The 11855-nt window shown below is 49.2% G+C and overlaps 1 protein-coding gene across 1 annotated transcript in view; it reads left to right on the forward strand.

The window, feature by feature from the left end:
* The first annotated feature begins 1143 nt into the window (after nucleotides 1-1143).
* Nucleotides 1144-11855, forward strand: part of PTRF (polymerase I and transcript release factor) — a 14082-nt gene continuing 3370 nt past the window's right edge. The window contains exon 1 of the mRNA XM_009994137.1: nucleotides 1144-1743. Within this exon, the coding sequence (XP_009992439.1) occupies nucleotides 1324-1743 (420 nt within the window). The 5' untranslated portion in view covers nucleotides 1144-1323. The remainder of the gene's footprint in view (nucleotides 1744-11855) is intronic.

Below are 11855 nucleotides of genomic sequence, written 5' to 3' on the forward strand. Positions count from 1 at the left end.
AGGCCTCCCCGGCGGTGCGGGCGGTGCGGCCCCGGGCCGTGTCCGTGCAGCGCGGGTCCCGGTCCGTGCAGCCCCGGTCCGTGTCCGTGCAGCCCGGGTCCCGGTCCGTGCAGCCCCGGTGGTCCGTCGTGCAGCCCGGGTCCCGGTCCGTGCAGCCCGGGTCCTTGGCCTCAGCACTGCCACCGTGCCCAGGGTCTCACCCAGGGTCACTTCCAAGATCTGGGTCCCCTTCAGCTGGTGGTGGCTCCACATCCTGCCAACACTACGCCAGACCGAGCTGCTGTGTGTCAATGCTGATGTTAGAAGTCAGCAAGATCAGGATTATTTATTCCCTGTGTTTTCCAGAGCAGTATGTGCTCTGCAGAATTCTGATACAATCAGTGTTTTTGTTACTGATGGAGCCCCGTGTGGCACATGAGCTTGGCCAGTGCTTGCAGGTACATTTTTGCAGGGCATTTTGCAGGCACATCCCACCTGCAGAAGGGACTGGGTTGGTCACTGGATGGAGGGTTGCAGAGCTGCGAGCTGGGGCTGAAAGGTGCTGCACTTCAGGGGTCAGCTCTGCTCTTTCTGTTTGGTCTGCACAGTCCTGGTGCACACTGAGTGCATCACGGGCAGGTCTGTTGTGCTCATCCACACATGAGGGGGGTGCGTTTCCATGGGCCAGAAGTTTTGTGCTGTAACTCCACGATTCCAAATGTAGCCTTTCCTTAGAGAACTGAGAACCAGGCTCTGGTGTCCTGGAAAACAGCTGCCAAGATCTGCCTTCTCCAGCTGAGCTTTAACGTGTGCAGTTGTTGGAGCTGGCTGTCCTTTGATGTGTGCAGCTGTGCCCAGATGGGATTGCTCTCTCTCCAGCAGCTTCCTGAGCCATTCACTCAAGGTTTTTGTTTTTTCCTCTCATTACTTACAGAGCCCTTGGAGTTATGGTGAAGAAGAGGCGGTTGCAGGCTCAGAGCTTTGCATTCCTGGCTGAGCTGTGCCTGTGTTTGCATGCAAAGCCATCACCTCCCCTCCAACTATTTTAATCATTTCAGCAAGGGTGGGTCATCAGGCATTTGGCAGCAGGCTCCTTTTATACAGCTGAGGTGGAGTCAGCCAATGACCTGCAAGCCTGGAAAGTTTTGCAGGGCAGTTTCCCTGGTCGGCTTTGCAGGGCTGTGCCATTTGAATAGCAGCTCAGACATCCACACACTGTGCTCTCCATTCCTGGCGTGTCTCCCAGTGCGGAGCTGAGCTGAGGCGAGGGTTCAGTTTTCCCTCCTCTCTCTCCCTGTAGTGACGGCGTCTCCGGGCTCTGCCAGCCAGGACTCCCGAGCCATCATGGAGGATACTACTTTGCAAATTATTGAACCACCAACTGCTTCCGAGGCCTCTGAGGAGCAAGCACCTGAGGAACCCATCAAATCTGACCAGATCAACGGTGTGATGGTGCTGACCCTTTTGGACAAGATCATTGGAGCAGTGGATCAGATCCAGCTGACCCAAACACAGCTGGAGGAGAGACAGCAAGAGATGGACAGCGCAGTGACCAGCATCCAGGGGGAGTTAACCAAGCTGACCAAGGCACACACCACCACCAGCAACACCGTCAACAAGATGCTGGAGAAGGTGCGCAAGGTGAGCGTCAACGTGAAGACCGTGCGGCAGAACCTGGAGAAGCAGGCGGGGCAGATCAAGAAGCTGGAGGCCAACGAGGCTGAGCTGCTGAAACGCAGGAACTTCAAAGTCATGATCTACCAGGTAAGGAGCCATTTCATGGCTGCCTCGTGTCCTGCTGGGGGTGTGTTCCTTTGCTGAGGCTCCCGCTGGCTGCTGTGCTGCCCCAGCTCCCCTGCCTGTCCAGTGGGTCCCAATTAGCTCCCTCATTCATCACGTAATGTGCTCTGTGTCTTCTAAAAAAAGGCTTGATAGAGTTGCCAAATTAACAGGGATTTTAAGAAAGACCATGAGGATGGCCCTGAGCACTCACTACAATGGGCCAGGAGTATCAAAACAACTCAGTTTTGCTGCTCAACTGCAAAAAGAAGGAGCAGGCAGTGGGGCTGGGGGGGCTGTGAATCTGCCACCAGCGTCTTCCCCACCCAGAGGCAACGTGTGTTGCTGCGGGGAGAGGAGAGTCTCAGATCTGTAGCCTGTGTCTGGTCACTACAGGGGTTGGTAACCCCAGCGTGGGGGTTAATCCCACTAGCTGGGCAGGCATTGGAGGAGCACAGAACAGCTCCTCAGGCTCCTTGGTGCTGGGGCTACATTTCCCTTGTGCTTCCACCAATTTCCATGTTCTGTTTTCTGCAACCTGCAAGTCTTGATTCTTCTGGTTGTCTGGTTTCAAGAACAGCTTTGGTTTGCTTGATGTTCAACCTCTGCACCAAGCTTTGGAGTTTTCCTTTGATATTAAACAAGATGAAAGAGAGGAATATGTTTCTGTGTTTTCCTGCCTGGAGTTAGTCTTCCTGAAAAGAGAAAACTCTTATGTGGGGCCACAAAAGAAAAGTGAATGAAATAGTTAATGATTCAGTTAGAAGCCTCTGGGTTAATAATAGACAGAGTCAGGGACAAATAGAGAAGCATCCAGTGCTGATCACAGGAAGAGAGAGGGGAAAAAAACAACAACAAAAAAACAGAAAAAAAAAAAAGAGAAAATGCTTCTTACTACAGGATTTGAAGGGAGAGCTGGTCATAATAGGCTCAGGAATTCAGCAGTTACAGGGGCCTGTGTAACTCCCTGATTCAGAGCTTAAGCATTTGTAGCTTTATTGTGCCTGAAAGGCTGAAATACACAAGCCTGTTCAGAGGATACAGGCGAACTAACCCTTTATGTATAGCTTTATTACAAGCTCTTTATATCAGGCTTCTGGGGGAGGGTGGATCTACCCATGGAAAAATAAAATAGAACTCTAAATGTAGTGCAGAACCAACAAACACAGCAAGATGAGCAGAGTGAAGGGAATTGTTGAAACGCAACATTCCGAGTGGGTTATAGAAATAGGTTGGAAGCTGACGAGCTTCAGGGTCCTTTAGAAGCATCCAAAACATTGGCAGGTTGTCATTTGTGAGCTGGTCATTTTGGTTAGCTGCTGCTTGGGAATATTGAGTGGAGTTTCTCTCAGAATATGAAAAAGCAATCCTGCTTCTAAAGGAAATCTGGGACAATGCTGTTGCTGATGTAATGAGGACAGAACAGGGTGACAAGGGGCTACAGCAAGGGTTTTGTGAATCATGAAGATATTAGGAAAAAAAGATTAATTATTTCTAATTCTGAACAATTTCCCAGCATAGAATTTAGTCTGATTTGACTGTGAAGCCAAAGAACACATGCGAAAAATCCTCCAGGTTTGCTCTGTGTGAAATGGAGCCTTTTGTGCCCTGGTGGAAATTGTGGCGCTGCTGCAGGGAGCAGGAGCAGAGCCTGGAGTGGGATCCAGCCCTGGGGGGAGCTGAGCTGGGGCAGTGGGAGGGTAGGATTGTGGCATGTGGAGGTCTTCCTCGGAGAAGAAGCCCTTGGTTACCTCTTGCTGTGGCGCTTGAACTGAAGATAAAATCCATGATGGGCTTTTGGTTTTTGAATGCTGGAAAGAATTAGGCATTAATAATATTACTGTGCCTGAGCAACAAATGCTTTTATCGATGGTGGCATTGTGCTGCATTCCTGTGGCAAAGACAGGAGAATTCCAAGGCCAGGCAGGGACCAGGGGGAATTCCCTGGAAGAAGGGAGGATATTTTTGCAGTCCTCTGAAATGCTGTGACTGCTCTTTCCTGCATATGATGGAAACGTAGGTTTTTGGTCAGCAGGGAATGTTTCTGAATTGTATCAACCTAGAGTCTGTCTCAGAGCTACATTAATTTTTATTTCTCATCTAGAAATTAGGTTTTTTTGATAGTTGCATTATTCTGTAGGTTGTACTGCATAAAAACATCTTTGTATAATTTTAATTGTACAGAAACCTGAGTTACAGTGTTTGGTGAGAGGAAAAAGAATCTGTCCTGTGCAGGACACCCCCTTGTTGGTGGAGACCTTTTACTCTGGAGAAGTTAAACGTTTTGAGGGATCCCAGAAGTTTTGCTTTTGGCTTTTGGGGGTTTTATTCCACTTTCTGTTTGCCTGGGAGGGACAGGCCTTTCAGAGTCTGTGTCTTACTGTAACGAGGGGGGTATAATTCCCAAGACATTCTCAACATGGGCTGGCTCTGGGAATTGAACAGAGGAGCTGCAGAAACACCAGGTTGCAGTTTTGTGTCATGTTCATGTGAATATATTGTCACAGTAATTCTAGGCACATCAGTGACACGAGTGGTACTTTGTCTGGGATTATGCAAAACAGATAATGCAAACACATTTAAAGAATATCTCTCTCTGCAGAAATAATTACATTTCTGTCTGTAGATTGCAAAGGCATTTATCAAACCAAGGGCAACGTTCAGCTGCTTTCCTGGTATTGAGCAACACTGTTTGTTGCAAGAATCCTTGTTGATTCCTGGTGGATTATCTGATTATTAATATCCTTCTGTGTTTCAGTATTAATAATAATGATTAAATTAAAAAAATAATTACAATGAGTTTGTAAAACCAACATTTTACAATGGGTTTCACCCTGGGAGTTTAAATGAGGAAAATTCTGTCTTTTCCTAACTGTGTATATAGTTAAAAGAAAAAATAAATTACAAAGTAACTTTTCTAATTCAGTATTTTGCTTCTCAAGAGCCACCAAAGTTTATGTTAGATACTTTATTGATAATGTAATTAATTCTGTCGTGCTTAGCAAGATTATTACTACTTTCTAACTCAGGAAAGGTTGCCTGTGGAAATCTGTGGTTAACTCCCCTGTGCAGTCACGTTTTCAGTTGCTATGGCTAAACATGCAAAGATTGATTAGTGTTTTCTTTTGGAGAACAAGAGATAAACTCATCTTAAGGACATCAAATATTGCATAAAACCAGTGGGGGGTATTTTCAAGCAGGATATCTGAGTAAAGCAGTTGTGTTCTGTAGAGATTTAATACTGCATGATCCTGGAGTATGAGGAGATAAAGGAGGTGCAGGTAAATCCCTCTCCCCTGGTTATGGGTGTGTCTGGTCGTTCTCTCGGCGCAGGGTCCCACGTCCCTGGCACTCAGGGAGGGACTATTTCAGGAGAGCAAATAAGACGTTTTGGCACCGTGGGAGAAGGGGTCAAACTACATGTGGGAGTTGTGTTTTGCTAGCTGCTGGATTAGGAGAAAATGAAAATAAGATGTTATTCAGGGGAAGCTCAATTTGTGGAGCTGAGGGTCGGTTGCCCCAGTCTGGCTGAGGGTGGGGCACAAGGCAAACTGTCCATGGCTGCTCCTCACAGTCACCTGCAGACCCGTGTTCCTTTCCCTCCCTCAGTCTCTCAAATACACTTTCACCTGGCTTTGCCAGGAGCTGCTCTGATGTTTACCAAGGAAGAGATCTGCACCAACTTAACACAGGGAATGAGATCGATTCTTGAGAACAAAATTCGGAAGAACCAAACCCCTCCAAGGTACCACATCATCTTGTTTTGAAAACTAGCCAACCAAAAGCAGAGGTGACAAGCCTTTTGACAGGCTGCTCCGTAAGCACAAGATCCCTACTCTGCCTGTGGACAGGACCTGCCTTCCCAAACCCTCTGATGTCCAAGGACAACGTGCCCTGTCAGCAGCTGAGGAGATCCAGCTCCTCAGGGCGCCCTGTGTGCTGCCAGCCCCAGGTCCTGCCCTCAGGGAAGCTGGGGCACTGGCAGGTTTGGATAGAATAGTAGCTCATAAGAACAATCTTATGTTTGTGTGACTTCATATATATAAGTGATTTCATCCCAAATCTCCTGGCTTTGGGATACAAGGCTCTGGGGCTGGTTACTGCAGCTGTGTCCCTTGCTGCTCAAGCCCAGCCACCCTGTCACCTTCATCTGGGGAGCAGCATCTGTCGGTGCCTGTGTGAGCAGGGTGTTTTTCCTCCAAACGTTTTTCAACAACTAAACTTGTTGTTGCATATGTCAAAGGCCTGATGTTCTTACAGCCAGACATCCGAATGCTTGCAGCACACAGCACAGACACTGAGGATTGAATTTCTAAAGTGGGCTGGTCCTTTATTTTGAGGCTGTCGTGGGCGCGGAGCTGGAGGGCAGCCTGGCCCGTGGTGGCTGCTGTGGATTGTTGGGAAGAGAGCGGCCTTTGTGGAAAGGGTGTGGAGGGGCTGCTCCCCACCCAGCCAGGTTTGGGGGTTCCAGCATGGCCTCTCTGCTCTCCAGGCTGCTCAGAACCTTGGGAGAGAGGGATTATCTCTGGGAAGGGCCAGACAGTTAGGAAGCAGGGCAGAAGATGGACGTCAGCAGCACAATGTGCAGGGTAGGTAGGGCTGGATGAGGAGTTATAAATAACACAGCTTGGCTTTTGTGCCTCCAGTGGGCCTTATAGGGATGGGATAACAGCATTGTGGGTGGTGGGGAGGAGGGATGAATTTCATACCCACATGTTAAGGTGACAAATTTGGAGGCCAAACCTGAACTGCCTTGTTTTTAGGTCTGTGCTTCTCAAAGGAGAACGTGGAGAAGGATGTGAGTTTGAGGGTCTGGTGGGGAGCTCGGGGCAGGAGCACAGGGTACACAAACCCATGTATCACAGCCACCCTATCCCTGGTCCCGGGCTGCAGCTTCTCTCCACCTCCTGAACAGCATGTCAGCTGCCCTGAGCTATGGTTTTGTTTCAAATTATTCATTCTGAAACAAAACCTGGATAAGTCCAATGACAGCAGAGCGTTCATGAGAGCCAGTGGGATCTGCAGCCCCAGAGAGCAGCCTGTGTGTCACATCCCTTGGATTCAGCAGAACCTGCCTGACTACAGGCATTAAAAAAACCCCAGAAATTTCAAATAAAATTGGAGTGACAGAACTGGGGATGAGCATGGGCACTATCTTACAAGAGCAGTCAGCTCTGTGTGTTGGTAGTGCTCTGCACTGGAGTCCCTCTGGGGCTGCACTGCAGAGATTTGCACTGCAGCAGCCACTGCAGTGGTTGTCATATTTCTTTTCTGCTAGCACTTCAAAAGAAAAGGCTAGTTTCATTTTGGTGTGAAACCAAAGCAGCACCCTTTGTAGCCTTCATATTCTCTGCACATTACTGAATTGTAAGAGTCTCAAGACAGTAATTCACAGGAGACTGAGCCTTAAAGAAATTCAGGATGCTAATAGCTCTTATTTCCAGTATTTTTCTTAGTGCAGATTATCAGTCTTTCTTTATACCACAAGACAGCTCTGGAGCCCAGATTTCTCTGTTGCAGCCTGGAATCAACTGCATTAATATTTCATTGCTCAGGTATTATTTATAAGCAGTTTGTACTAGGACTGTGTGTTTTGCTGAAATCTTTTCAGTGTTGTAGTTACACACTGAGCCATGCAGCAATAAATTGTCTCAGAGCAAAGGGCCGGAGGCTGCTCAGCCAGTTGGGATGAGGTTAGAGGGGGCAATTCATGTCTCAGGAAGATAAAATCAAAGGTTGTATTCCTTCTGATCACATATTTGTCTCTCAGGCCTCTCTTGTGCCTATCAGCAGTGAAACTAAGCATCTGCCACAATGTCTGTGTGATGGCAGTGGGGCCACTGCCCACAGAAGTACAATGAGGAGCAGGATTTGCCAGGCATGCTCACTGGGCTGTGGCTGGAGTGTTTGGAGTGTTCTTCCAGTGAGATCCATGCTCGTGTTCCCACCCGTGAGCTAGATATGAGCCTCTGCAGAAATAAATTAACCCTTCATGGACACACAGCAGGAAAGACACTCCAAGGGCACATGTTTGCAGGTCTGAGATTACAAATTGGAGAATTCAAGAAGCTAGTCAGTGCTCAGGCCCTGCCTCTCTGGAAAGACACAGTCCCATGACTCCAGCATTCCCTAGGTGGGAATTTGATGGGTAGGTTTGTGGGTCCACTGTTCGGCTGCAAGACAAAGACCAGAAACAAAGATGCTTAGTGTCAGAGAGGGAAAATCAAATATTTAGAATAAAAAGCCTCAGGATGTTTAGGCTATAACTACATATATCAGTGTCTGCAGAGATCCATCTGCACATCATCTGGGATGCAAACCCCATCACTGCTCAGAAATAGCTCTGGAGTTACTAATCAGTTGAGACAGGTTTATCCGGGAGGAGCAGTTCTGAGAGTAAAGCCATTTCCACAAACAGACTGATAATAGGATCAAAACTTTTTTTTCTGCTGTCAGAGAAGAAAAAAAACCCAGCCTTTTCACTCTTCAATCTATTTACTTCTCTGTTTCCTACAGCCCTGCCTCTCCTGACTCACCCTTAGGCAGAAGCAGTTTCCCAAACAGCCTCCTCCCCTCCTATTCCTCCCTTGCCTTTTGCCAGTAGGTTTTAACCAGCTCCAGTGCCAGCACCTTGCTGCTCATTCTCACCAGCTAACAAGGAAGATACAACCTTTTAGGACAGAGCTTCCAGGACACAGAGTAACTGTCCTAGTAGAAAAATGTGCCAAGATTGCACAATATACACAATTCCAGAGGAGAAAAGGAATTCTGCTAGTCAGGGAGGTAATACTTGAGAACAGAATAGCTTACCCCTTTAACACTTACCTAATCCCAACCTATTTTGCTTTCCCTCATATATTTTAGATATTTTTCTTTCTCTCAGCTCAGTTCTTTGGTGAATTCCTACTGCAGGATTCAGTAGTCTCTTCAGGGACTCAAGGCCACTCTTTATAGACCTCTTGGCTCTATTGGAGATAAAACTGGTGCAGCCTTTGGAACATAAGAGTCAAGACCATGCCTGTAGAATATGGAGGGGTTAGTTTTATACTCCAGCTGCTGGTAGGGGTGCTGAGTAGCCACCCCCTGTCCTGAGGGGCTGTTTAGCCAAAGAGAGGATTCGATCTTGCAGTGAGTGTGTTTGCTGCATCACTGGGCATGGAGTCTGTGCTGGGTGCTGCCCAGCTTGGGTTCAGGACAGAGCCAGAGGAGGGAGTTCTGGAATCACACCCAGCTGTTTCCAACTCTCCAGCTTGTGTAATATAAAGCAATAAGAATATGGTTTTAAAATTGCTACCTTTTTGTAATCTTACACATATGGGCAAACTCTGCTTTCAGCTACACCTCAGAAACTGGAGATATCTCCAGAGCAGCTGACTCAGTGAATCACTCAGTGAATCACTCAGTGAACAGCTCTGGGAAAAGAGAGCAGAATGTCCCTGTGGCTGTGTCCAGTGTAAAGGGGCCTGAAACCACAGAGGGGACTCTGCATCTCTCAGGACCTGCCAGAAGTTAGAGGACACTCTTCTTTCTGATAGATCTTTTCTACTGTCTTTTCTGTCAAATTTTGCTACGTGGCTTCTCCCTTTACTAACCATCCCCTTGGACCTGTTCTCTTGCCACTCTGGGTTCCTCTGCTGGTGATGTTCCTGATCAGATTTCCAGTGGGGACAGGTAAGTGTTTCCATTGTGATTCCTTTCTGATGGCCATTGAAATGCAGTTTTCCTCGTCTTAGCCTGAGAAGACCCAGAGAGTGAGCTTTGAGTCTTCGCCAGGGACTGCCCTCTGAGCCCCTCCAGGAGCGGTTCTCTCTGCCCACGCTGCGGAAAGTGCCACGGCCAGACCAGCAGAAGACACGGGAGGAGGCAGCAGCTTAGGGCTTCAGCAGCAGTAACCCCTGAAGATCGCTCTGAACTTCCTCTGAAGCTCTGAAAGCTGCTGTTTCCAGAGCCTTTTCCTCTGCCTGCCTGTGGCTGGTGCTGGGCTTCTGACCTGCCAGGCTGCTCTGTCTATCTTGCTGACTAATCTGCTTGCTGCATGTGGCTGCCCCAGTTACAGTGGAGGGTAAGGGGCTGTGGCTGTGGTTTTCTCTTGGGCATTACAGGACTTGTTATGTGCTACCTCTTCCATCTGGGAGGGAGGAACTGCTGTGTGGCTTGCAGGAAGGGCCAGCAGCCAGGAGCGGTTGGCTCTGCTGGGACTGAGCAGATCCCACCTGCTCCCTGAGCCTCAGCTCCTCCCTCTGAAATACAGACCTGGCAATACTTGCCCCTCAGGCTTCTTGTAAGATTTAGTTTTTAAGTGTTTGTGAAATGGTTTGAAGTTGTTTTAAAAAGGATAAAAGGCAGGCAGAGAGCACTAACTGTGTGCCCTGTTCCTCAGGGATCATGGAATCCTTCCCGTGACACTGAGGGAAGGTCAGCACAGAACAGCATCCTCCAAGGACTGGCAGAGCAAACAGTTATGGTAGCAATGGGAGTGCAGACCCCTTTCTTCCCTGGCAGGGCACAATCTGAGCTGTCTTCTGCCTAGATGCTTCTAATCCTCCCTCTGCCTCCCCCCAGGCCAGAGGGCCAGATCTGCCCTGGGGGTGGCACAGTGAGCTCCAGCTTCCCCCACAGCAATGGTCACAGCCCGGGGGTGTGAGCTGGTTGTGTTCTGCATGTTACAGCTGCACATCAACCAAACTCCATTGTTGGTGCTGTTCCAATTGTGCAAAAATAACTGAATGAAATTAATTGCAGGTGTGATGAGCATGCGTGTGAAATTCCCCCCATTAAACATTAAACCTTCCGACTGGAGACTGGAGTGGCTGGGAGTTCTGAGACTGTGTTTTTTACATGCTAACAATAAGAGCCTCTTCAAGAGCAATCCAGGAGCCCTTCTTGCATTTTGGGAACGTTCCCCAGATTGACTGGTGGTTCTGCAGTGCCTGAAGAGCTCTGTGAGGCTGGGAATGCAGCTCAGCTCTGTGTGTTGTTGGCCTTTTATACCGCAGGGGAAGTGTTTACATGTGTTGTAGCAACCGGCGGCACGTAGGGACCATCGGGGCTGCCTGGTGAGTCATGGCAAGGGAACTTGGGCTGGAAAACAACTTCAGATAAAAAGTCCACTTAGTGAAGCAAGACAGAGGCCAGCCTGCCCAAAGCTCAGAACTGTTTGGAGCAGGGGGGGTGCAGAGCAGCCCAGTACCCCTCAGCTTCAGCCCACTGCCCTCCACGCTGGGCTCGGTTGCCCACAGGGTCTGCAGGCCCTCAGGCTGCTGGTCCCGTTGGCTCTGCCAGTGGGAGGGAGCTTCCCAAAGTAAACTGCTTTCCCGGGGAGGGTGGTATGTTGCAGATGGGTAAAAGAAAAACAGAATTTGGATCAGAGCTGAACCTTTCTGTGAAGCACATGAGAGGGAAGGGGGCTCAGCCCCAGCAGTGGCAGGTGCCGCTCGCCCCGCCGGGTGTATCTGCTCTGTGCACAGAGCAGGGCAGGGGTGTTCTGCTGCTGGTAGAAAAATCCTCTGAGAAATCTTGTTTACCCACTGTCTTTGTGCCAGCTGGAGACAAACTGTCTCAGAGAACAGAACTGGTTTGCATCTGCTGCCTGGGAGCCAGGGTTTGAACACCCCAACAGGCAGGGATGCCAAGATCCAGGATTTTGGGCTCACCCACTGCAAGGGTCAGTGTTTTCCCAGTAAAAATAGAGTAGTTGGAATGCTTGGTGTTAAAAATGTGGCTCATCTGCATGAGTCATGAGTGAAATAAAGTGCAGGGATCACAGTGCCTTGCCCAGAGTGGGAATTTGTGTGGCAGCCACTCCTAGCCCCGGGATGATTCCTGATTGTTCCAGCAAGGTCCTATTGTCCTCCCCCGCAGGCCGATGGGCTCTCTCTGCAGGCTCTCTCTGCTCTGCCCAGAGCAGCAGCTCCCCTTCCCCTTCCCGCAGGAGAAACACGTCTTGGGGGGAGGAGGAGACCCTCAGGGCAGTGCCTGGGGCGGGTGGGAGCTGCAGGCTCAGGATGCTGAGCAGCAACGTGCCCATCCCCATGAAGACATGCCAGAGCTGCTGGTGGTTCTCACACCAGCTGTCCTGGGCAGCGGCCAGAGCTGCT

Source organism: Chaetura pelagica, unplaced genomic scaffold (assembly GCF_000747805.2).
Source record: "Chaetura pelagica isolate M959 unplaced genomic scaffold, ChaPel_1.0 scaffold963, whole genome shotgun sequence".
In the NCBI taxonomy this organism is placed as follows: domain Eukaryota; kingdom Metazoa; phylum Chordata; class Aves; order Apodiformes; family Apodidae; genus Chaetura; species Chaetura pelagica.